This window comes from Pseudorasbora parva, chromosome 16, assembly GCF_024679245.1.
Source record: "Pseudorasbora parva isolate DD20220531a chromosome 16, ASM2467924v1, whole genome shotgun sequence".
NCBI classification, from domain to species: Eukaryota; Metazoa; Chordata; class Actinopteri; order Cypriniformes; family Gobionidae; genus Pseudorasbora; species Pseudorasbora parva.
This window is the reverse complement of record NC_090187.1, coordinates 25,067,990-25,089,893: the sequence shown is the minus strand read 5'-3', so window position 1 is coordinate 25,089,893 and position 21,904 is coordinate 25,067,990. Positions and strand designations below refer to the sequence as shown.

The 21,904-nt window shown below is 38.1% G+C and overlaps 1 protein-coding gene across 2 annotated transcripts in view; it reads left to right on the top strand.

The window, feature by feature from the left end:
- Positions 1-21,505, top strand: part of ppp6r2b (protein phosphatase 6, regulatory subunit 2b) — a 41,810-nt gene extending 20,305 nt beyond the window's left edge. Inside the window, exons 18-25 of one of the 2 annotated variants that reach the window (XM_067420030.1) lie at positions 1,472-1,626; positions 1,715-1,877; positions 1,957-2,030; positions 5,018-5,201; positions 18,574-18,725; positions 19,527-19,623; positions 20,580-20,704; positions 20,806-21,505. In XM_067420030.1, coding sequence (XP_067276131.1) covers positions 1,472-1,626; positions 1,715-1,877; positions 1,957-2,030; positions 5,018-5,201; positions 18,574-18,725; positions 19,527-19,623; positions 20,580-20,704; positions 20,806-21,038 — 1,183 coding nt within the window. In that variant the 3' untranslated portion in view covers positions 21,039-21,505. Of the gene's footprint in view, positions 1-1,471; positions 1,627-1,714; positions 1,878-1,956; positions 2,031-5,017; positions 5,202-5,372; positions 8,454-18,573; positions 18,726-19,526; positions 19,624-20,579; positions 20,705-20,805 lie in introns of those variants that run through there. The other variant, XM_067420029.1, reaches the window with a different exon arrangement.
- The last annotated feature ends 399 nt before the right edge of the window (positions 21,506-21,904 follow it).

The following is a 21,904-nucleotide window of genomic DNA, read 5'->3' as shown; positions in this document are numbered from 1 at the left end:
GAAGCAGTGCATGCCGGTTAGAAATGTTGTCCGACTTGAGACAGCGCCCACAGCACGTGACTGTGACGTATGTCAACAAAGTACCGCGAGAGCGATTCGAGAGCAGCCGGCTGATGCAGCCGGTGCAGATTCTCAAAGGGGACTGCAGGTGGATGCAAGAGCTCTGATGACGACACAGGTGATCCATGATTGGCCGATTCACCGCATGACAGCGAACACGTGCGTTTCGTGTTTATTCTAAAACCTTACGTTATGCTAATGCTCACAAATCATTTATTTATAACAGTAAAACCTCTTTTCATGTAGCCGCGATGTTATATCATCATGTTTATCAAACTAAAACTGATAAAAACCGTTGACAACACTTCATTGATAGTGTAGGTTTATATGTTGAACATTAATCTTGCCCAAATAGACGCTTTATTAAACAGTACATAAAGTATTGAATGAAAATGTCATTTGAAACATCTGTGTATTTGAGAAATATTGTATTTATTTAACTTCAGCTGTGATAAAGTTTGCAAACGCAGTGCAAGCGTCACCATGGGAAGCAGAAAGTGTCCGACTTCACGTCTCCGTTTGCAGCTCCTCCCCGCCTGCACTCGGCTACTCTCGCCGATCGCATCCATCCAGCCGCAGCCGATGTCGAACACACCTGATGCTGTGTGCGGATTACACGCGCGGGCATTTTATGCGTGTACATATGGCATTATTTTTTTTACCAGAGACCTCATGAAGAGCTCATGAAATGTTCAAAACAACGCTGTGTGCTGGATTAAACGCGGTATGCGTGTACATGTGGCATTATTTTTACCCGCTGAGAACTCATGAAGAGCTCATAAAATGTTCAAAACATTCAAAACAGCAGCAGGATTTCCTCCGTTGTGCAGAAAAGAGTCGGGCGTCTCTTATGCAAAAGAGACGGCCGTTCTGTCGTCTGTACCTGCTAATAATGGGCAACACAGGAACTTTGATGAGAAGAGCCAGGTATGCTTTTTGTGTGTTTTTATAGCATTTTCGAAACATGCTCAGACCAAATATTGATGAGGCTCCTCGTAGCTCTACGTTTGCCCTCTAACGTTAAAGTTACTCATTTTGGATAACGTACACCGATCTTTCCTCGTCGTCAAATCAGCTGCATTATGCGTGGCATCTTGTGACATTACGTCCGGTTTTTGGTTCGTTTACATGTGTTTGGTCCGTGTTGCGTTCATATATCAATCGAACCGCACCAGAGTTCGTTTGGAAGCGGACCGAGACCCATCTTTTTAGCGGTCTCGGTCCGCTTGTTTGGTGCGCACCAGAGTTCGGGTGGCAGCGTTCACATATGTTCAAATTAACCGCACTAACCGAGCAACCGCACCAGGGTTCGTTTTAATCGAACCAAACATGACAAGTGTGAACGCACCCTTACACTCACACTCAAAGCCCACAGTGTGTTGACTGCTGTGTGTGGTTTATTTTTGAATAGGTTTGGACTGGTGACAAATGCTCAGAAGAGTGAGGTGGACGGTGGTTCTCGAATGCGTCTGGGGTCACCGGACATGGAGTGGTTTCCAGAGACCAAACAAAATCCAGACAAGACCAAGAACCAGGACATGGACAAGCAGTCCAGCGATGCACAGAGTACGCTCACAGGTCACATTATCTAGACTTAGACATCTCACCTGATCTCATATAATAACTGAATGAAAAATGGATTATCACCCATTAGGTCCTGGATGGACTGCGAGTTTTGAAGATGACTTCAGCTGTCGGGATTTTGCGAGTATCGCCATGGATACAGGCTCCAACGTGTGGGGAAGTTCTACCGCCCAGCTCAGCGAGACTGAGGAGAAGGGATGGGCGACTTTCTCTGACTTCCAGCCTTTCTGCTGGTGAGGGAGAGACTGTTTTAGTGGATATCGTGTATTCAGGTCATGTAGACACTGTGTTAAACATTCTTGTGTTCTGCAGTTCAGATGCAGGACCCAGATGCAGTTCACCTGTGGACTCGGATAATCCAAACAAACAGAGCCAAAATGAAGAAAGTAAGTAGCTTACTCGCTTATTTATTTAAAAGTATATTCATGTAAATGTTTTGCACCGTTCCTCCTTATACTTTTTTGAGATCAAAATAGGTCACCTGCGAGAGGTGTTTTAGGGGAGGGGGATTCTTCATTATTTTTATTTTTTTTGTGAAGTGACATTACAAGGTAATAAAGAAACAGGGTTTAACTTACAAGGTGGTGTACAAAGTATCCCATATTGATGTATTTGTAACCAGTGGGATCTTCAGTTTTCAGTTTTGAGTGTTATTGAAGCTAAGATGATTTCCAACATGCGTTTTATCTGGTTTTTGTCGTCTTATTTTTGTTTTGTTTATGTATTCAGCTCCCATATCTATTGAATCCTTCATAGGTTTTACCTCTTGCCTGTTAGAATTAGTTTTCAGGCAGATGCAAAGATACTTAATAGTGTCTAGAAATGAGCATGAAAAGTAAATATATATATTTTTTAAAACTTCAGAGAATCTTTTCTCTATCCACGCAATGTTCTCACCTTTTTTAACCCTTGACTGCAACTTTTATAAGCATCTTGCATTTTTGTGTAAAAAATATTCTCTAATATTTTTCATTTAAAACGAATCATTTAAAGGAGATAATGCATTTATTGAATTGTTTGTATTTAACTTTAATAATTATAAGTATACACTATATTATAAGTATAAATGCTTTGCTGCATACCTCGGTTGTAACCAATGGTTATTTCAGTCAAAGTTGCTCAGAAATGGCTGTGCGTGAAAATCCCAGTAACTGAGCAGATTGTGAAATACTCAGACCGGCCCGTCAGGCACCAACAACCATGCCACGCTCAAAATTACTTAAATCACCTTTCTTTCCCATTCTGACATTTAGTTTGGAGTTCAGGAGATTGTCTTGTTCAGGACCACACCCCTAAATGCATTGAAGCAACTGCCATGTGATTGGTTGATTAGATAATTGCATTAATGAGAAATTGAACAGGGGTTCCTAATAATCCTTTAGGTGAGTGTATAATAAGTATATTTAATTATTTAATAGTAATAAAGTAATTAATTTCAACGAAGTGCTTTAAGTCTTATAATGAATGTTATTTGTTTTAGTCAGGACTACAAGATGCTTATAAAAGTTTGGTATTATAAAAGTCATCATTATTATTATTAGTAAAACATTCACTACTAGGCTTAAGAGATATAACCAGATTACATGAAGAGGATCTCCAGCTGACTAGCTGAAGATGTTACTGTAGCTATACCTAATAAGGGGTTTAACGGTACACAAAACTGACGTTTGGTACGTACCTTGGTTTTGAAGTCACTGTTTGGTACAGCAGTTTTACAAAATTGCTTTTTATTCATTTATATTAAACAGTGGTTTACTGAAAAAAAAATTGTATGTCCTAAATTAATTCAATTATAACAAAGTTTCTTAAAGATAAATCTGTAAACTATATAGGGAACCCCTACTTACAAATTGCTATAATATTAAAGAACAGAGCCCAAACTATTAGCCTAAATTCAGTTGCTATTTATTATTAGATATAATAACACTCACACAACACTCGTAAGCTTCACATAAGGCAGTTTTTGCATTTATTTGCATTATATTCAAAATATTTTTTTCAATTCGTTGTTCAAATATAATTAATTATACACAATGTAATTTTCATTGACTGATTTATCTAAACATATTGCATATTTATGAAATAAACAAGACATCACTAACAGGTTTAGTAGAATCTAATGAATATATAGGTAATATAGTGCATATATTTAGTGAAAGAGTTCATTTCTCTAGTGAACTGACAGCTGTGGACACTAAATGACTTCTGAGGTAAATGTGATGCTACGTGACATGATTTACAAGCTGTTTTATTTATTTTTCCACGGTTGAAACACAGATTGAGCGATTACACAACATGATACATTTCGGTAAGCTATAATGTATCCTCAACATACCTTGAGAGATATTAATTCATATTTATTCTTTAGGAAAAGATAACAACCTACACCGCCACTTGAACTGACGCACCTAAACAGTGATCAGTCACGTCACATTAAAGAGCGTAAAAATGGCATTTATTGTTTGAATTTGCCCTGATGAAGACCAATTTGGGTCGAAACATGTTGGCTCTTGTATTTTAAAATGATTTAAGCCATACCAAATAAAGGCTTTTTAATTATTTCCTCATCCTTTACTTAACTGAGTGCCTTGGACCTGCCTTTTTTGCCATTCGTCTTTTCCCTTTCCCAAGAGCACCGATTACAGACTATTTAAACTCCACCAGAGCGCCGGGTTGAATCTGTTACAGTTTATTGTTTGAATTTCTTGATAAAATGGACAGAAATACTTAATATGTTCACGTGGGAACTCGGATTGAAGTGTTTTCTGCACTTAAAACAAGCTGACTGTAAACTGTTAAAGGTACAAACGTGCACCGAACTGAAAGCCCTGTACCAAAACGGTTCAGTAGGAATACATGTACCGTTACACCCCTACTATTCATATTTAGACATGGTACTTCTTTAAAAATAAATTCCAGCACAGCGCTAAAACAACCATAATGAAATGACCCCTTAGAATATATAATGCTTTACTTTTAACTCTACTATTAAGCTACTATGGAAATGTATCTGTTCAATAAAACGCATTACTCACCTGTTGAGTAATAAAAACGCCATTGATTTTACAACATTTAAAACCCTTCAGTTCTTGCCTTCTCTGAAAAGCCAATGTTGATTCTGGTTTTATTACAAGCTCCATCGTGCTCTCTTTTTGAAAGCAGACTCTCCTCTGTTCAGTTTTTTTTCTTTTTCCAAGTGATTCCCCAGAGATATGAGATTTAGCTCCTCTTCAATCTTTCTTGTTTGATGATAACCAACCAATGCCACACGCCTTCGGAAGTAGCATATTACATATTACGTATTTTGCATGAAAAGTTAATAATATTATTAAAGCTTTTTAAGCTCTAGAGTTAATCAGCCTTTGTGTTGCAGTTAAAGGCTCATCAGCGTGTGTTTGGAGTGTGTGTGGGGCGAGGAAGGCTCCGCTGGTGGCGTCCGACAGCAGCTCTAGTGGCTCAGACAGTGAGGAAGAAGAAGACAAAACCAACATCACAGATAGCGTTGCCACGGACAATGCCAGGGAGAGCATTACAATCAATGAGAAAGTCTTCAACAGGTATAACAATCAAATGCACATTCTTGCATTCCATTCCATCTACACATTACTAAAATGTTTGCAGACAGTTGTTAAAAATTAACAGCTACTTTGACATCGACTCAAGACGGGTCAGAAGACCTCATAACAAATTGTGCACAATGCTTATCTGTTTCTTCCTCTGTCTTCCAGTGACACTAATGCCAAAGCAACAGGTGGCATGGCAACAGATGTCATAGCAACAGGAACCATGGCGATACCCATCACCGGTACTAAGTCACCCAAGGAGCAGAAGTAAATAGATACATTTGAGTGTTCTTCCATAGGAAACTACTGGACGTGTATTTAAAGTCTATAAATATGTCTCATTCTGCAGGGGCGACTCCAGTAGTAACAGCCCAAAGTAACAGCGTTTGACTCGCCTCCATTACCATGAAAACCGTTGCTCTACTTATGAAATGTTACATGCTGTGGTTTCCCTGTTTTGGCATTTGCTGTTCCCATCGATCTGCAGTGTAGTTACGTGAGTCTTTTTAGTTCGAGCATGAGCGGTACTCTAGATGATCTCTGTCTTTTCTAATGAAGACATCTTCTCTGTTGGAGCACTGACCTTTGAACCCTGTGAGAGCGGCCCCACTACAGTCTGTGTGTGCGTGTTGTTGAACGTTGTGGAACTAGAATAAGATGCACATCCACTGATGGATTCTCATGTATGCATAAAAAAAGCTTGGTTCGTTGACAGGTGTGATTTTTATGTTTCTAAACCAGTATTTTCTATTTAGAACAAGGCATGATAGTGTGTGTGTGTGTGTGTGTGTGTGTGTGTGTACAGGTATATGTGGTTTACGAGGACACAATTCTGTATAATGACATGGGTATTACAACGTAAAACATGATTTATGAGGACACTTCCTGTGTCCTTGTAAACCAAATGCTTAAAACATACCACTAAATTTTTTTTTATTCAATGGGAAGGTTTACAGTAAGGGGACAGAAAATACAGTTTGTACAGGAGGAGTCCCCTTAAACCACATATTCAAGAATTCTTTGTGAGGACCCTTTGAGGTTTAGACCATCGGAACGAAGACAAAGGGAGTAAAGTGAGAACCTTTCTGAAAACCCTTAAAGAACTGATTGAGGGTCAACTTGGTTTTAGGGAAGTTATAATTAGGGTTCAGGATAGGCACTTAGTTGTGATGGGTTGATTCTAGAGATTGTATTGTGTCAATGAATGTCTTCACAAAGGTGTGTGTGTGTGTGTTCTGTCTTAATCAGTCTGTTCGCTGTAGCCCTTGGGCCTGGTACTGATTTGATTTCAGTACTGATTTGTTTGCACTTCCGTTTCCACAGCATTCATGTTTCCAATCCTGCCCACCATCCACACAAACACACATGAGCAAAAATAATTGGGAGCAGGTCTCAGTAGTGTTGTTGTGGGCTGTTTTTACCTTAAAGGAATAGTTCCCCTAAAAGTAAAAATTCTTTTTTGCATGCCGTCATGTATGCCTTTCATCTGGAGACTACGAGATATTTTAAAGAATGTTCACGCTGATCTTTCTTTATAGAACGATATCGCAGAAGTCAAATGAACCGGCGTTTCATGCATGGAAGGAATGTCATACAGGTTTGGTATGGCATCATGACGGTAAGAAATGACAGAATTACATTTTTGAGTGAACTATCCCTTTTAACCTGTTTGTGTAAGACTGTTTGACTCTGATTGTGCTTGTGGTTGGTATTTGAACGAACTCTCAGGTGAACGTCGTGTGTCAGAGCGAGTCTGTGTGCAAAAGAACCGAGGGCGCGTGTGCCTTGAAATAGAGAATGACACATCAGTGTGTTTAACGTGCGTGCACATATCCTTAATCAATCTTCCTATATCACTGTCAGGTCTTAGTAATAATTGTCGATGTGTATTCTTTACGCTATGTACACTTAATATTATATTTTTTATGACTAATTACTAGCGCAACACTAGAACGCTGCAGTGTCCATTTCAATCTAGAGAGATAGCAATAATAGTTTGGATAATTTCTTGGGATTATTTTCTTTTTTAGTCATGTAGCTTTGACGAAATGTGCACACAGGCGCACAAACTGTTTGTGAGAGTGAGTGCGTGTGAATGTGAAAGAGGCTCGTGTGTTTTCAGTTTGATTTTTGCACTTTTGAAAACTTGATTTTGATACCAAATGCATTGGGATGTTAGCGACGGTACGATGGCGATAATGAGAGCCCTCGGTCATTGTTTGGTCCTTGTGCAATTTTAAACTTACAAGCTGTTGTGTTATTAATATTGCAGATGCAAGTGTATTTGTTGTTTAGGAAATTGAGCGAGAAATGGTGATCGATCCATACCAGGCTCTGTGCTTGAATGCAATTCATAGTTTTATGAATTACTTTCATATTTTATTTCATTGTTTTTTTTTTATGTTTTGGCCAAAATATTTCTAATATTTTGTCTCTCTCCCATTTTGGATGACAGGGTTTCATTTGACGTTCTCATTTGAGTGTTCCTTCATTCATTTTATGTTCAACTTCAGTTCAGCACTTAAATGCTGCCACTTTTCTTTATTAGAAATAAATGCAAGGCAAGATCCCCTTTTATCATCTTCCACGTACATATTAACTACTCTTTCTGAGTGTATTCTAGTCCAAGCATTTTTTTTTTCCTGTAATTGAACCAACATGTTTATTTGACCTGTCCGATACAGTTACACAGGTTAGTGAGTTCTGCTGCTGTTAAGAATAGCTATAGATTGTCAATGCATTAGCAGGGCATGAGAACGAGAAAGAAATTATGGAGTTTTTATCAAAACTGATGTAAGAATCATGCCAATGTAATGCCACATGTGGAACACACAATTTTTTGGAAATCGTTATTTCATATCCCCTTCTTCCTCCACACCACCATGACGATTTTACAGCTGAATAATAGATGCATTAGAACCTACAATGTGAAATGTATGTTTATGTTGTTGGGTTCTTTTCTCTTCAGCTCTTCTATGTATTCATGTACCCAAAAACACAAACTCATATTGTATGTTATGAACTGGTACAATATTTTGTGGTATGTTCTGCCTTGAGCGTCTGTCCATGGTATGAAACTGAAACACTGTCGTCATTTAGTCAAATGCCTTTTTTATGTAAATTGATGCTGGTGGTTTCTTTTTTTTCTTTTTTTTAATTTTGGTATAATGCAATACTGTACCCGTTATCTGTTGTCAGAGTTGGGCTTTAAAATCAGATATCAAACAAATAAATATTTCAAATGGGTTTGTGTGTCAAATGTGTGTTGTTTTGGCTCTTCAAAATGAATACTACTACTATGTACAGTAATGCAATGTTTAACAGTTATGAAAGTTAGTATTGTAAATTTACTCATGGATATACTGTATTTCATATAGCTAGTAAGCCTAACCTAACTGCACTACAGGGATTGTAGATGACGCCATGAATTTGTAGTTAGCTTGTTTAGGACCAAACACTGAAGAGTTTTGGTAGAGTTGTGCACAACTGTAAACAAGATTACAGTACATATTGGAAATGAACATGCAATATATATATATAATGCTTCACACACCCCTTCTCATCAGTGAAAGTTGAGATTCACCTGAGAGAAATTATTTAATTTAGGAGACATTTTCAAGGGGGAAAAAAATTGAACAATTGTGTTAAATTTGCTTGCAAAAATGTTCAAATATTGTAAAATCTTTCATGTAATGACTCAAGCAATGAAATGAGGACTATTAGTTTTATATAGAATGACTATTCAGCATTCACAAGTATGGTTCATTTTGAATGACGTGACATGAACAAATGATAACGTTATAAAACAGTAGCAGTTTCTCATTCCTTCCAACGAATTCCTTTTGGACATGCATCAGTTGCTTTCATACAACTCTGCTATGATGCACACAAATGACTAAAAGGTTGAACAAACTTGTTGTAGCGACTCAGGCGAATCAAACACACAATCGCCAGTTACATTTAACAAATATGTTTTGAAAGCTTTGTGCTTACTAACAGACCTTCCCCCAACACAACAGAGAAAGATTCTTCGTTACCCTGGAAACCATCTGATAAGATGTTTTATGGCCCAAAAGAATTTGGCCACATGAAGTTTCAGACACAATGGCCCTCATTTATCAATCTTGCGTAGAAACGGGTGTATATGTTGGCGTAAGATTATGCTTACACTCCTCTCACCGCCTGATTTATGAAACTGTGCGCACCTCTGCAATTCAGGTGTACGCAATACTTGCCCTTAATAAATCCCGCGGCTGAAAACGATCGTCATTAGAATAACACGCCCCTATATATTCAAGTCTCCGCCTCCCGCACGCCCTCATTTTACGCCATGGACAAACAGAAGACGGCAAAGAAGCGAAACTTCTCCGACGTGGAGATCGGGCGCGCTCAATCATCTCACTAGTCCACTAGTCAGGGCACTGATTAGGACATAAGTCAATGGGCTGACTCCCTGATCAGTGCCCTGACTACTGAACTATTGAGATGATTGAGACGCGCGCCATCGAGACCATCACCAGGGAAGTGGAAAAAAAGAAATTGTTTTATTTAAGAGTATAAAGAGTGGGAATAAAGGCACCTACAAAAACAAAATATGGACCCCAATTACGAGTACTGTTAATAGTGTGGGGGTTGAGAAGCGCACCCCAGCAGTTTAAATAGCTGTTTGGATGATAAATTACCATCACAATGCATTATTTTACAGCACGTTTTGAAACAATTAGGATTTAATTTCGTATCACGGCATGTATTGGGGTGTACGACAGTGATGATGATGTGATGTGGAGTACCATTCATTCACATTAATAATTGCATGACAATTTGTAAGATTCTTCTTCTTATTATTATTCTTATTTTTATTCTTATTCTTCTTATTATTATTATTCTTAATGACGCTTGTTATTTAGAAGAATAATGTCGTTTATTATTATTTTAAAGAAGAAGGTCATTTTTATTATTTTGTCAGTCTGAATTATTTTAGTCCCAGTCCGTGCGCAGCTGCCGGGCCAGGCGGGCTGGTAAAGCGCACAGGCTCGCGACTGGAGGAATACATATGCCTACAAATCAAACGCTTTGATAAAGTCACACAAATTAAACATTGACGTTCATGTTGCACAAAAATAAACACTGAATGTTGTTGTTGTGGTTTTTAACAGTGGGTCATATAGCATATCTTGTCAGTGTGTTTTGTGGTGTTAGGAATTGTTTTTCTGCGCATTTTCGCACTAACTCAAACGTGCGTACACCACCTCCTGAGCTGGCGTAGGATTTGAGCGTGCCGTACGCCAACGTCCATATTGATAAATCTCAAAGTCACTGTGGTTTTGGGTGTACGCAAGGTGTACGCTGGATATTTGGTGTACGCACTTTTGATAAATGAGGGCCAAAGAGTTTAAGACACAGAGCTTTTGCCTCAAATTATAGACAAACCATCTATAAATGAACATGCACCCCAGGACATTATATGTAAACACATAACTGTTTTGTAAAATGTTTCTTCTGTATGGTATTTTGCATCTTTTTTGTCTTTGTCTTAACAACTTACTAGTTCAGGTAACCTCATATATGTCATGTCTCCTATCAAATTAATGCTCACTTCACGACTTACACTTCCATGTATATCACTTATTCAGAAAATGCAGTGTGTGTTTGTTGCATTAATTAGAATATGAATGGTCAGAGACCCACTGATTCAAGTTTTGAAACAAAGAGCCATAAAATCTTCTGAGGAACTTCCCGCCTGGAAATCCCAACAATCTCATTGGTTAAGTCTAACCCTGGAGGGCCGGACTACTCCCAGACTTTAAAAGGGGTGCTCGGATGCCCCCCTCTCTCTCTTACTTCGCTCTGTCTTCTCTCCCTGGCTGAACCACCACGTCCCCCCCAAGCAGGGAGGGGCTCCAGACACAGAGCCATGTGCTGTGTGGGACCAGACACCGAGGCCCACCACACTATGGGGCCAACAGGCCTCGGCTCTTCCAAAAATCTTCTCTTCTACAATCCGATCTTCAACAATCCTTTTCTCTTCGCTTCATCAACTTACTAGCCCCAAGGGCATTCTTCAGAAGGAGAACACGGAGCATCCCTAAAAGCAACCAGCCGCTCCCTCTCGACCTCGGAAAGAACCACCGGACACGCAGGACCTTTGAATTCGAAACACACGCACACACGCAAGAAGCCACAACTAGAGCAAGTATTATCTTCCAAATTCAAACTGCTGTTAAGAGGGTGTTTTATATTCCCGTTGGGACAAGTTAACTCCGTGAAGGTTGTATTTGATGAACTGAAGGAAAGCTGCTTCTTACCCCTAATTCTTTGTCCCATCTCTCTTTTATCTCTCTCTTTTATCTCTCTCTAATTTCAGTCTATTCATTATTCTCTTTTATGTATTCTTTCGTTAATATCTATATTTCTACTCCCTTGATGCATATTTAGTATGTACTTTCTGTGTGAATCGTAGTGTTATTTTTAGTCTGTGTTTATTAAACCTCCAAAAGACATTTAATGAGTTGAGTCTGTTGTTCTCCCACATACACAAAGTCAATGAAACTTACGATCTAACGTTACCTAACTGCTTATGCTACTATGTTAGTAAAGTAAACTGTATGACCATTTGAAATATTGAACTTGTCCTGATCAGTAAAGTTAATGTTTCTTATGCGCTCGTAAAGCAGTAATCCCTTATTGAGAATTGATTTGAAAGTCTATAACTAATTTGCAGGACAAACTTAGTAGGATAATTTCAAGCAATTCCGTAAAGGGTTACTTGTATTTAATTAAACAATTTTCCCTATCAGAAAATTTTAATACATAATGAACGACTGGCAAATTATATTCATAAATTCATGAATATTGAATATTAAATCCCTTTTGAGTTAATTATTCCCCGAGACATTAAACTCACAAGTCATTGTCGTTACATTGTGCAAATGTAAATAGTGATGTGAGAAATGTTCCAAAGCGACTAACAGTAACTAGCCTAAGCAGCGATGAAGGGCCAAAGCCCCACAACCACACCAGTGTCTTTAGGTCAACCATGCACGGCGGGCAATGTGCATTTAAGGTGGATAAATGTCAAAGAACTATGTCAAAATCATTTGAATTTGCAACATTTACTGCAGTATCTAGTGCCACTCGAGAGCCACATCCATTAGATCATTTTTATATTCAGATGAATTTCATGTCATAGGATGTTAAAGGTCACTTACAAAAGTGTGAAGTTATCATTTGCAGTCCATAAGTATTTATCTTAACAGGCACAGGGGTGACAGGCTTTTTACACTGTTAAAGACTTGGATTCCCATCCTAAACATAGACAAAGTTTCAAAAACTAATGTTGGACGTTTGATGGAGTGTTTCTGTGTCAAAAATACTCCTTCCGGTTTCTCGCAAGTTTCGGAGAGTTTTTTCAAGGGGGTAATCTAGCACTCGGAAAGCGTTCCACCCATAGGGGCGGCCATTGCTAACCAAGCCATCACCTGCTGTTAGCATCCCATTGACTTCCATTTATTTTTTAGTCACTTTGACAGTGAATAACTTTACATCTGAGACGTTTAAAGACTTCATTTGTCCATTGTTTATTTCTAAAGAAACACGACAATGCATAAAAGGCTCCATTACCTTGTATCTTACACTATCGCCCCGCAGAAGCTGTTTTTGTAAAAATAGGCTAACGATTGTGTCATAACCAACGCGACTCTGTCGCACAGTTGAGAAATTACCGCATAGACAGGAAGAGACGCTCGCAGGCAATCTTTTACTGTCTATGAGACAGTCGGGGGGACGTGGAGACATAAAGTCTGATAAAGTCAAGGGGGAAGAATGGGGAGAAGCCCATAGTGAGCCAAAAGCAACGGGACAAAACATTTAAACAACGTGATTCAGCTTTCACTTTCCACAACTACTAGAAGACCTACAGCTGTCAGACAGGAGGCTCACGTCACATCTACGTCGTCAAGCTCAGTCTGAGCCTGCGCAGTTCGCTCAGCCATCAGGAAGTGAGTGCTCCTTACTGACCTCACTTTCCGCCGTTGAAGTCAATGGGATAGCTCTGTCCATTTCTTTTACTGTCTATGAGTTTTTTCGAGTATGGGTCGGCTTGTCGTCGACAGAGCGGAAGGTCCTTTTATGGGCCGTACGGGCACATTTGAGATCTGGGGAATTTGGAGGTCAAATCAACATCTCAAACTCGTTGCTGTGCTCCTCAAAACATTCCTGAATCATTTTTGCTTTGTGTCAGGGCGCATTATCCTGGTGAAATACTGTTTCAATGAAAGGGAGTACATGGTCTGCAACAATGTTTAAGTAGGCAGTACGTGTCAAAGTAACATCCACATGGATGGCAGGACCCAAGGTCTCCCAGCAGAACATTGCCCAAAGTATCACTGCTTCCGCTGGCTTGCCTTTTTCCCATAGTGCATCCCATAGCCCAACCCATAGCCCAACCACAACGTGTATGAGTTCAATCAGAAATAGTCAATTTCTCACCACTCCCAAATAGTCAGGTAAGAAGTGAGTATCTTACCATATTCCAACAGTTCAATGGAAATCCACAAATAGAAGTTCATCCTACAGTGTCCCAAACCATAACCAACCATCAGTCCAAATAATCAAAGGTGTAGAAAAAAAGATCAACGTTGAAACAAACACTCAAAGAAAGTTGAGCAAACACTCAAAGCCATGCCAGTACAAACACTTACTTTGCTGCGTCCCACTCCACTATTAGACACACATTTGCGAGCTTCCCTAAGCACTTCCCCTCGGGGGAATCCCCGCCACCATTTTGAAGTGTGTTCCACTTTGTGAAGGAGACAAGGGAAGTTTATATGGACAGACCCTTGCTCCCTCGGTTTTGACTGAGGCACTTCAGGCAGCTTCATATACCACAATGCAACACGATTGCACGCATAAAGTGTTTAATTTACCCCACCAAAAACAACTCGATATTTTAATTATTTTAAAAAACATTTAAAACAACCCAAACACACCTATATACATATAGAGTGCTGCATTAAACAATTTCGTAAAGGAAAAAAATAAATAATAAATCAACTCCATAGTGGATTCCAAATGATCAAGGGCTTTCCAGTTCAGTCATTGCAATGGTTCCGCCAGTAGTGGGCCCTCATGCAACGTAAGCAATGACGCACATCTGAGTGAACGAGACGGCGGGAAGTTAGCGAGTCAAGGGCATAGTAAAAACAATCTGGAACGCAGCACTGGTCTCTCTTAAAAGGATAGCATTTCCTTTTAACATCTTCCTAGATCCCCCTTTGAAACAGCTTTTCAGAACTGTTACAGTGTATTCTGACAACTTTCTATTAAAAACCAGCATGAGCTTCTTGAGCAATTTGAGCTACAGTAGCTCGTCTGTTTGATCGGACCACACAGGTCAGCCTTTGCTCCCCATGTGCATCAGTGAGGCCATGACCCTGTCACCGGTTCATCACTCTTCCTTTCCTGGACCACTTTTGATAATGACCACTGCAATAGAACGCCTAAGAGATTTCTTATCCTTCAAAGCAGGCAAAAGTACACAGCAATGAATGGGTTAAACTCTTAACCACCCCTCTCCCTCACACACACGTACACGCACGCACACACACACACACGTACACGCACGCAGAAGTGGGAGACCGTTTACCAGTTAGCTGAACCCAAATAGCAGGAACATTTTAAACCAAAACAAGTAAAATCTCAACTGTGTCAGATAGTCTTTGATCATGTCTAAATATACATCCAGATGCAATAACTAATAAAAAAGTAATTCATTGTCTGAAAAACTGTTCTCAGGAACAAGGCTTTTCTCAACTGTGTTTAAAAATAGGCATATGCCATCTAATTGTTATACTATGCATAACATTTGATTTTATTTCCTTCAAACAGGTAACATGGAATCACATATATTTTTAGCTTGCACATAATGCATTCATTATTCAAAAAAAAAATCATGCTTTTTTATTTGTATTTTTTTTATATAGAAATAAATGGTGTACAATTTATTATTTAGAAACTCAAGTTCCCCTTTTTTGCAAATGCCATTTGGTTTTACATTGATAACACTGTTAACATTAGTAACACACATTTGTTAACATTAGTTAATGCATTAACTGACATGAACGGTAAGACTATTTTAAGCTTCAGATATTAACTATTAACTAGTTGCTTATTAGCATGCATATTACTAGCATATTGGCTGTTTATTAGTACTTATAAAGCATATATTAATGCCTTACTCTGCAAAACCTTATTCTACATCCCTTAATCCTATCCAATACATAAACTTAAATGCTACAAAACTACCTTACTTAAGCAGTAAATTAGGAGTTTATTGAGGAAAAAGTCATAGTTAATAGTGAATGTGTTCCCCAAAGTGTTACCACATGAACTAATAACGAGCAATGTATTTTTACAGAATTGTATTAATCTTTTAATAGTTAATTGTTAATTTTGGTTCACAGTGGATTAGCATTTACTAATAAATGTGGAAGAAGTATTGTTTATTGTTAATGTTAACCAATTTTAATCTCATGAGAAGTTAGTAAAGCATTACCTTTATATCTAAAATAGTGACATTTATGCATGTATAAATGTGACTAACAAAAGAAAAAAATTCCAAATACATTTTGGATGACCCATGCATGTTGTTCTACCCTCTGCCATCATGAACCATCGCCAACCAAAAGAATGAAACCAAACAATCAAAATTCCAAGACTTGGAATGACACCAATCCTGTGTGAAGTGCACAGAAAGTGAAAGTTCCCCTGGAGGCACAAGAGGGCGGGGCCTCAGGTGAGGGGAGGTGGGGAAGCCTAGAGATGGGGGCGTGGCTTTGAGCGAGTCTGTGTGTAAAGAGAGTAAATATTTTTCAGTACTGGTAGAACCTGTCCGTCTGCTTCACCGGAGACACAGGGAGTCTCAGCCTGAAGTGTAGGACACACAAAGAACAGCAGAGAGAAACTCCAGCAAGAGAACCAGACAGAATGCTAGAAGGAGCGACAGTCTGGATGTAGACCACAGGATTGGACAGGCAACATGCGCATAGGGAACCGTCGTGTTTGCGTTTGTTTATGTGACAGGTGCATCAGTGTGTTTGTGTTTGAATGAGGTGCGTGTGTATGTTTCTGGGGACATTTAATGGGTAGAAGCATCCTGGATATGGGGGGATGTCAGAGTTACAGTAGCTCTGATGAAGAGGATGTCAGCACTCTGAAGACAAACTTCACCAACATCAGCCTGTTCAAAGTGTGAGTATACTTTACCTAAACACACACATTAGACAGGGAGTAAAAGTAAGGAATGCACACATCAGATGAATGCCTGCTGAAGAGATAAGCACCAGCATTCCTTTAGAAAGAGAGCGTGTGTGAGAGAATATACATGTGTTTGCTTGTGTGTATTTTCGGTTGTGCAGCGTGTTGGAAAGGATTTCAAAGTCAAAGGAACATTCCACAAGTCCATGTGTTTATGTGTGTTAAAACCTGAACCCCATGCACAAAGGTTTATGGGTAAACACACCTGCCATGGCCAGTGTATTTACATACTGCGTACCTGCGCATGAGTACAGCTGGGTATTTTGGGGGAAAATGCATTGCTAATATCATGCTGTCATGCTATCAATGCTGCCTAACACTTTATTTGATGTATTTAATGCTTATATGAAGGATAGTCATGTACCATGGTACAGTAAGTGTAATGCTGTGGTATTTTGATATAGGTATATGTATTTTCATTTACAATAGTAGAGTTACATGATACTCCTAAGTAAGCACAATACCATTGTACATGCTCAAAATCATGGTAGATAGATTACTAATATCGCTGTACTTGTAGTACTTATTATTAATATCAGTAGCTGAAAAACAAGTAATACATGGCTCTTATATTTGTTAATATTTTAAATTTGTGGGACAAGGAAATACTATTACATTTGTTGTTGTTTGTGAAACTAAATAAACTAAAAAGAACAGAATACTTCTGTAATATTAGGACTACAGTTAATATGTACATTAAAAAATGCTAAATTGTTTAAAATGTAAAAAATATTAGATAAAATATGAAACCCGATATTACGGAAATATGGGTATTTGAGTCATTTTACTGTATTGTATAGGAGGTTAAAAGACCTGTATTCTATGTCTATGCAGGTTTTTTTATTTTTAGTAAACAGAAGAAAAAAAAATTGTAAACAAAACAACATGGTAAATAGATGATAAATTGTGATGGAGGTGATGCCTGAGGGAACCTTGCTGAGGTTTAATATAGTGATTATAAAAGTGGTTATAAAAGTAATAAAAAGTATATATATATATAGTGGTTGATTAAATAATGTGATAACAGGGTCTCTTTTATTAAAAAGTACATGTTCTGTTTCTTTCAAATAAATGCCATTTGCATCTAATGCAATGACATTAAGGGGCTGTTTACTTTTTTTTTTTTTTTACCAAAAAACAAAACATTTTTTAAGGCACTCAAAGCGCTTTACATGGAAGGGGGAATCTCCTCAACCACCACCAATATGCAGCATCCACCTGGATGATGCGACGGCAGCCATGCGAAAAAAGCAAAGGAAAAATTATTTTAGTGCATAATTTTCCTTTAAACGTACCTTTAGTGTGGCATAAATATCGAAATAATTTTTGGAAACACCATATGGAAGATATTCCACCACACGGCCTGTGTTTTAATCAGTTAAGGTCAAGGCCACCCATCTCAAACAAGTCCCACCACACACACTATCGGTTATTTCAAGGCTGAACTGGGAGGTCTGTTTTCTCTCTATGTACACAGACTCTAGGTCAGCTTGCTCCCTAGTCCAACGTGTCTGTGGTTTATCTCATTTGCATGAAGGAAAATTAGGGCTGTCTACAGGAACCAACACTATTTCCAGAAATGTGCTGATTGCTCTAATGCTGTCGGAAAACAACAACAAGCGAACACAAACCCCTTCAGTACACACAGTAATTGACTAGCCCCATGTGCACACACTGCAAACTTAACTACATCCCTGTGTGTCCTTGTGTAACGTCACACTGTTTTCACAAAAAGTTTGCTGTTTGCTCAACAGCGTAACTATTTAAACAAAAATTAACTAGCAGACAAGCTCACTGTAAAACAATTTCACATTGCTAAGTCAGCCAGGCACATAGCCATATCAATAAGCACATTTCAAATGAGAATTAAAAAACAACAACAACAAGAACATGCAAATTTAACATGAAACAAAAAGTAAGCCTATTTGACACTCCATTCTTAGTCATACAGTGCTCATTTCCTTAGTGAAGTTTATAAAAATGTAATCAATTCTAATATTCTGTTGACTGTGTGTGTGTGTGTGTGTGTGTGTGTGTGTGTGTGTGTTGACAGAAAGAATAACAGTCTGTATATAGTCCCATCTGCTGAGGTCAAACCTTACCTAAAAGATAACTTCCTGTCCAGACGCATCACTGACGTCGACCTTCTGACCCTCTCTGCTCTGCCGCACGGCGTAGACCAGCAGGAGTGGATAGCAACAAACAGTGAGTGTTAAAAAAGAAATGAACAATATATTTAAAAAAAACATTTCTTTAAAAACAATTTATAAATACTACTGACTAACTCCACACCAATCCTTACTATTACATTATATTATGTACATTACATTATATATGTACATTACATTATATATGTATGTATGCACTGGTTTCAAAACATTTGAAATAAGTATCTTAAGCTCATCCTGGCTGTATTTATTTGATTAAAAATACAGTAAAATCGTGAAAATTGTGAAATATGTGCATCCCACAAATCTCCATCAACTTCAAGATGCTATCCTATAAATATGGGCCAACATTTCTAAAGAATGCTTTCAGCACCTTGTTGAATCAATGCCACCTAGAATTGAGGCAGTTCTGAAGGCCAAAGGGGTTCAAACACAGTATTAATAATCCTTTAGGTGAATGTATATTACATACATATTATATATATATATATATATATATATATATATATATTATATAAAGGAAAGGACACCAGTGAGTGCCAATTACAGTTAAACAGTGATCACAAGAATCTACACAATTATGACACTCATCTGTGTCATCTGAGTGAGTAAATCAGGTCAGAAACATTTCAAATATTTCTTAACATATGTTAAATGTTCAGTAATGCATAAGGAATGCTAGGAATGTGTTGGGGCAAGGCTCACATAACTACCATGGCTGGTCTATAGTTTAATTTATTCTGACCAGACAGGAACACTTACTGTATGGATCAGCATGTAAAATGACAAACCCCAGTTTGCTAAAATTGTGTTAACTCAGTCTTACCATCTCTTTCAGCTGTATCGTTTTTCCAGCACACTACCCTGTTCTTCAGCGCACTCTCTGATTCTTGCTCAACTGTAACGTGTCCGGCAGCCAACAGCCCAGGAAACATGTGAGCAGAACACTTCATTTCAGCTAGATAAAAGACAAAAACGTATCTTCAGTGAAGGCATAAAGTGAGACATACGTAAACGCGAAATGTTGCCATGGTAACCACAGTTTATTAATAATTAATAATACAAAATGACAACAGTTTTACAGTAGTGGCACTGTGGTCACTATGGTATTTTAGTGAAATATATACTGTAAAACAAAGGCTAAAACTAAAGCATAGAGATTTTACTTTTTTTTTTTTTTTTACAATAAAAAACAGTGAGATGGTTTCCATCATCTTATCATTTTAGAAAAAAAACACTAAACATTATGTTATGAATATAAATAAGGCACAAGAGCTGAAGAAAACTAAACGAATTACACTATTATCCTCAATATAAAAATAAATAATAAATGTGTGTATGTATATATATATATATATATATATATATATATATATACACACACATATACATATATATATATATATAGAGAGAGAGAGAGAGAGAGAGAGAGAGAGAAAGAGAGAGAGCATGTGTGTATACTGTATGTACAAATACTGTACATACACCAACAGAAAAATCCTATAATTCGTTTTCTTCGACGTGTGCCTTATTTACAATTATATAATAATATGATTATTGTTTATTTTTCTAAACAATTAAGGTGGAGGAAATGTGCAACATTCGTGTGGTTATTAATAAAAACACCCAATAATGACAATAATGTCCACAGACATCATTGGTCTGTTGACATCACACTATTACAGTTAATATTTAAATATTCAATAGATTATTGCGATAATAACAATTGATTATTGTGATTCTACATATTCACTGTGAATCACAGTAGACAGTAACATAATCACAAACTGCAGAAATACTACAGTAACAAAAAACAACGAAAGTGATATTTTATAGTACATGGTTACCATTGAGTTACCAAAATGAGTTGTTCATGTTTGTGTGTTTTCAGCCTGTATGAATGGACAGATGAACAGGGGAAGAAACTGAAGTGTTCGGCTCCGATCTACATCGATTACGCCATGTCCTACATCCAGGAGATACTCGCAGATGAACGCGTGTTTCCCACCAAAGCTGGTATGAAGAACTTTTAAAACATTTACAAAGAGCCTTAGCACCAATGAGCTAAAAATGATATTAACACGCAGAAGTGAGTGTGACTATATGTGTCTGTTTAGGTTCATCATTCCCTCCTGGATTCATGTTCTTGATTCAGAAGATCTTTGTGATGCTCTTCCGTACGCTGGCTCACCTGTTCAGCACGCATTACCAGGACGCAATCTCCGTGGAGTTACACCCGCACCTCAACACGCTCTTCACACACTTCATCACCTTCAGCCACACGTTCAGACTGCTGGAGCCCTCAGAGACGGCTCCAATCGATGAGCTCATCGCCTTGCTCGCACACTGAAACACATGGAAAGTAACAAAAAAGGGCACGTCATTAGACCTTGAGTCGCAAATGTGATACTCTGTCGCTTCGTGGACCAAACGGACATGTGCACAAGACTGAAAGTCCCCATCAAGTGCACTATTTTGGACAGTAATTAGTTACATGAAGAAGCCCTTCGATGTTTTGACCCAGTAGAACTAGAATGTGTCAATCAACTTCAGGTCAGACTGAGCTCTGATTGAACAGTGCAGCTATAAGTGATTTTTCTGTGCTAACTGTGAACATAGGCAATTTTCTCTTGGCCAGTAGCCACATGGCCTTTCACCGAGAAGCAATTTCTGGGAGTCCCCTCTGGGAGATTTCAATTGTGCTGTGCAAATTATGGCCACATTCCTTCTTGATGCATTTGTCTGTCACACCGATTAAAAAAAACAAAACACTGTTTTAGGAGAAAAAATATAAAAATTTTAACCACTTTAACTCAATGGACCTTGTACAGGGTCGGGAATGACATTGTCATGTATATACTTTCAATTTTAAATGTCTGTGGAGGAGCTATGACGTCAGGTGTGGTACCATTTGAAAGCTTAGAGTCTCTACTTTCTGGAGATATGCATCGCTTTGGCATTTGTTTCACACAAAGTAATGTATTTAAACTAAATTACTCTAGTGCCATTTCCTCCTGGATTTGGCCTACCCAAATTGAAAAGCCTCCCATACACACATACAGTGGTCTAAGTTCAAAATGTTGGTGTCATTTTACAGGAAACCCTTTGAAGTTACATAAAACACTGCTAAAAGTGATAAACATGTAAGTATAAGCTGTTATAACCCCTCAAAACATTAGGCGCTTTTTAATTTTTTTTATATAAAGTCATTTTTGA